At 68.4% G+C, this 2,333-nt stretch overlaps 1 protein-coding gene across 1 annotated transcript; it reads left to right on the top strand.

The window, feature by feature from the left end:
- Positions 1 to 755: 755 nt before the first annotated feature.
- Positions 756 to 2,064, top strand: MNEG_16388 (hypothetical protein; the record flags this gene model as incomplete). Its single annotated transcript, XM_014035142.1, has 3 exons — positions 756 to 932; positions 1,290 to 2,020; positions 2,061 to 2,064. Coding segments are annotated over 3 exons (912 nt in total), but the record flags the coding sequence as incomplete, so codon positions are not given.
- Between the last annotated feature and the right edge of the window lie 269 nt (positions 2,065 to 2,333).

A 2,333-nucleotide genomic window follows, 5' to 3' on the forward strand; every position in this document is an offset into this window, starting at 1 on the left:
CTTGCGGCCCCCGCATTCTGACTCATGTACAACTCAAATACGCTGTGAGCCTTTGCCACCTGATGACACCTTGCTGTGGCCCAAGCTCAGATCCCTCTGCCGCTCTGATCGCCCCGCCATCGCGCTCAGGTAATTCTGTGATGCAAGTCCTGGTCAACGGGTACGAGCAGGGATACCGCACTCGCTTTGAGCATGCTTGCCACATCTGCCATGCGCGATGTCTGCGGTGGTGGCCCCCAAGGTGATCGCATTTTTGTAACTGCATGCATGCTACGACGGAGTTCATCCATACTTCTTCGGTGACTTCGGTGATTGCTCTTGTATGATCTGATTTTCAGAGCAAAAAACTGTCACTTGATGGTGTGTGGGTGCTGCGGGGGGGGGGGGGACGGCAGCGATGGTGAGTCAAGGTCGAGCTTTCAGCATGAAGCAGCCGGCCCAACCACACGTTGCGCGTTGTTATATAAACACACATTATATTTGTCACATCATAGTACACTGCATCTGAAGGGAGTACAACAGCAAACATGGGGCGCAGCAAAGCTAAGCGGCCGAAACTCGACATCGCAGCAGAGGAAAAGCAACATGTAAGTGAAACATGCGTCACGCATGTCAAGCCGCAACCTGCGCACTGCCTTGCGCAGCTGCGGCTTTCCTGCTCTCGCACCCGCCAGCCGCCGCTGCCCGCCGCTGCTGCACTTTGCCGTTCCGCAGCACACCCGCAACCCTGTGCGCGACGCCCCACACACGATCAGGTTGCCGAGCTGGAGGACTTCTTATTTGGTGGCAGCAGTGCAGCGCCGCGACGTGAGGGGCGCGCGGCCTATGGTTCGTTTGGCGCCGGCAGCGACGACGACGAGTTGGACATTGCAGACCTCATCCGACAGGCAGGCGCCATACCCTGCGCGGGTCATTTGGAGTGCAGAGATTGCGTGTGTTTGTGTGTGTGTGTGCGCGCGCGCTCCTTCTTGCGAGCTTGTGTATGTGTGCATAGGAGTTTGGGGCATACAACAGCGTCATGCACGTGCGTCATTGCACATGCAGCTGGCTCACACAACCTGCGTGCCTGCATCAGCGACTACGTGTGTGTGTGTGGGGGGAGGCTGGTGCCCGTTGCACCTGCAGCGACACAACGTCGTCGTGTTGTGAGCCGGTTCTGGGCCCGCCCTTGCTGCAGGACGCCCCTGATGTCGTGAAGCGCGGCGTTCGCAGGACCCCCCCCCCCCCACGCCATCGCGCCCGCCTTGTCGCCACAACCTGATCTTGATCTCGCTTTCCGTCGCGCGCAGGTTGGGGACGGCGGCAATGGGGAGCCGCTGCTGTTCGTGGAGGACCGCCGGGGGGCGGAGCCGCCGCCGGGCCTAGGCCTGCCGCGACAGACTCGCGCGCAGCGGCGCGCGGCGGCGCTCGCCGCGGCCGGCGGGGGCGTCGTCAGCGAGGACGGGGACGAGCAGCGGGAAGGGGCTTTGGGGGCGGCTGCACGGGGGGGCGGCGGCGGCAGCAGCGACGAGGCCGGAGGCGACAGCGACGCGACAGCGGGCAGCGACGACAGCGACAGCGAGCCGCCGCGGCGCGCGGCCCTGCGCGGCCCCGACGCGGCAGCGAGTGGCTCCGATGATGGAGAGGGGGACGCGGGCGCCGCGGGCCCGGGCCCTGGCAGCGCGCGGCCGCGTGTGCCCGTGTGGGCCGACCCGTCTGACCGCGAGGTGCGCGTTGACATCAGCGCCCGGGCGCGGCTGAGGAAGCTGCGCGCCGACAAGGGGCAGGGCGAGGTGTCCGGCACCGCATACGAGGCTGCGCTGCGGCGCCAGCACGCGGCGCTGCACGGCGGCGCGGGCTGGGCGGCGCTGCCGTCAGAGCGGCGGCGGCGGCGGCAGCAGGAGCGCGAGCGCGGGCGGGGGCGCGGCGGCGGCGCAGGGGAGTCGGGCGCGTCGGACGAGGGGGAGGACGCGGAGGACGGCGCGGCGGAGCGGCTGCTGCGCGGCGCCGGCGGCCTGCTCGCCGGGCGCGCCGCCGCGGCGTCGGGCCCGCTGGCGCCCGGCGCGATCGAGCTGTCGCAGCTGAAGGACGCCAACGCGGCGGCGCCGGCCGACGCGGTCGTGCGGTCTGTGGAGTTCCACCCCGGCGGGCAGCTGCTGCTCACGGCCGGCTTTGACAAGAAGCTGCGCCTCTTCGCCATCGACGGCCTGCGCAACCCCCTGGCGCAGGCAGTCCACCTGGCGGACTGCCCCGTGCAGCGCGCCGCGTTTGCGGCGGGCGGCGGGTGCGTGGTGGCCGCGGGGCGGCGGCCGTTCTACTACGTGGTGGACCTCAACGCCGGCACGGCCGAGCGC

This window comes from Monoraphidium neglectum (genome assembly GCF_000611645.1).
Source record: "Monoraphidium neglectum strain SAG 48.87 unplaced genomic scaffold scaffold06313, whole genome shotgun sequence".
Classification (NCBI taxonomy): Eukaryota; Viridiplantae; Chlorophyta; class Chlorophyceae; order Sphaeropleales; family Selenastraceae; genus Monoraphidium; species Monoraphidium neglectum.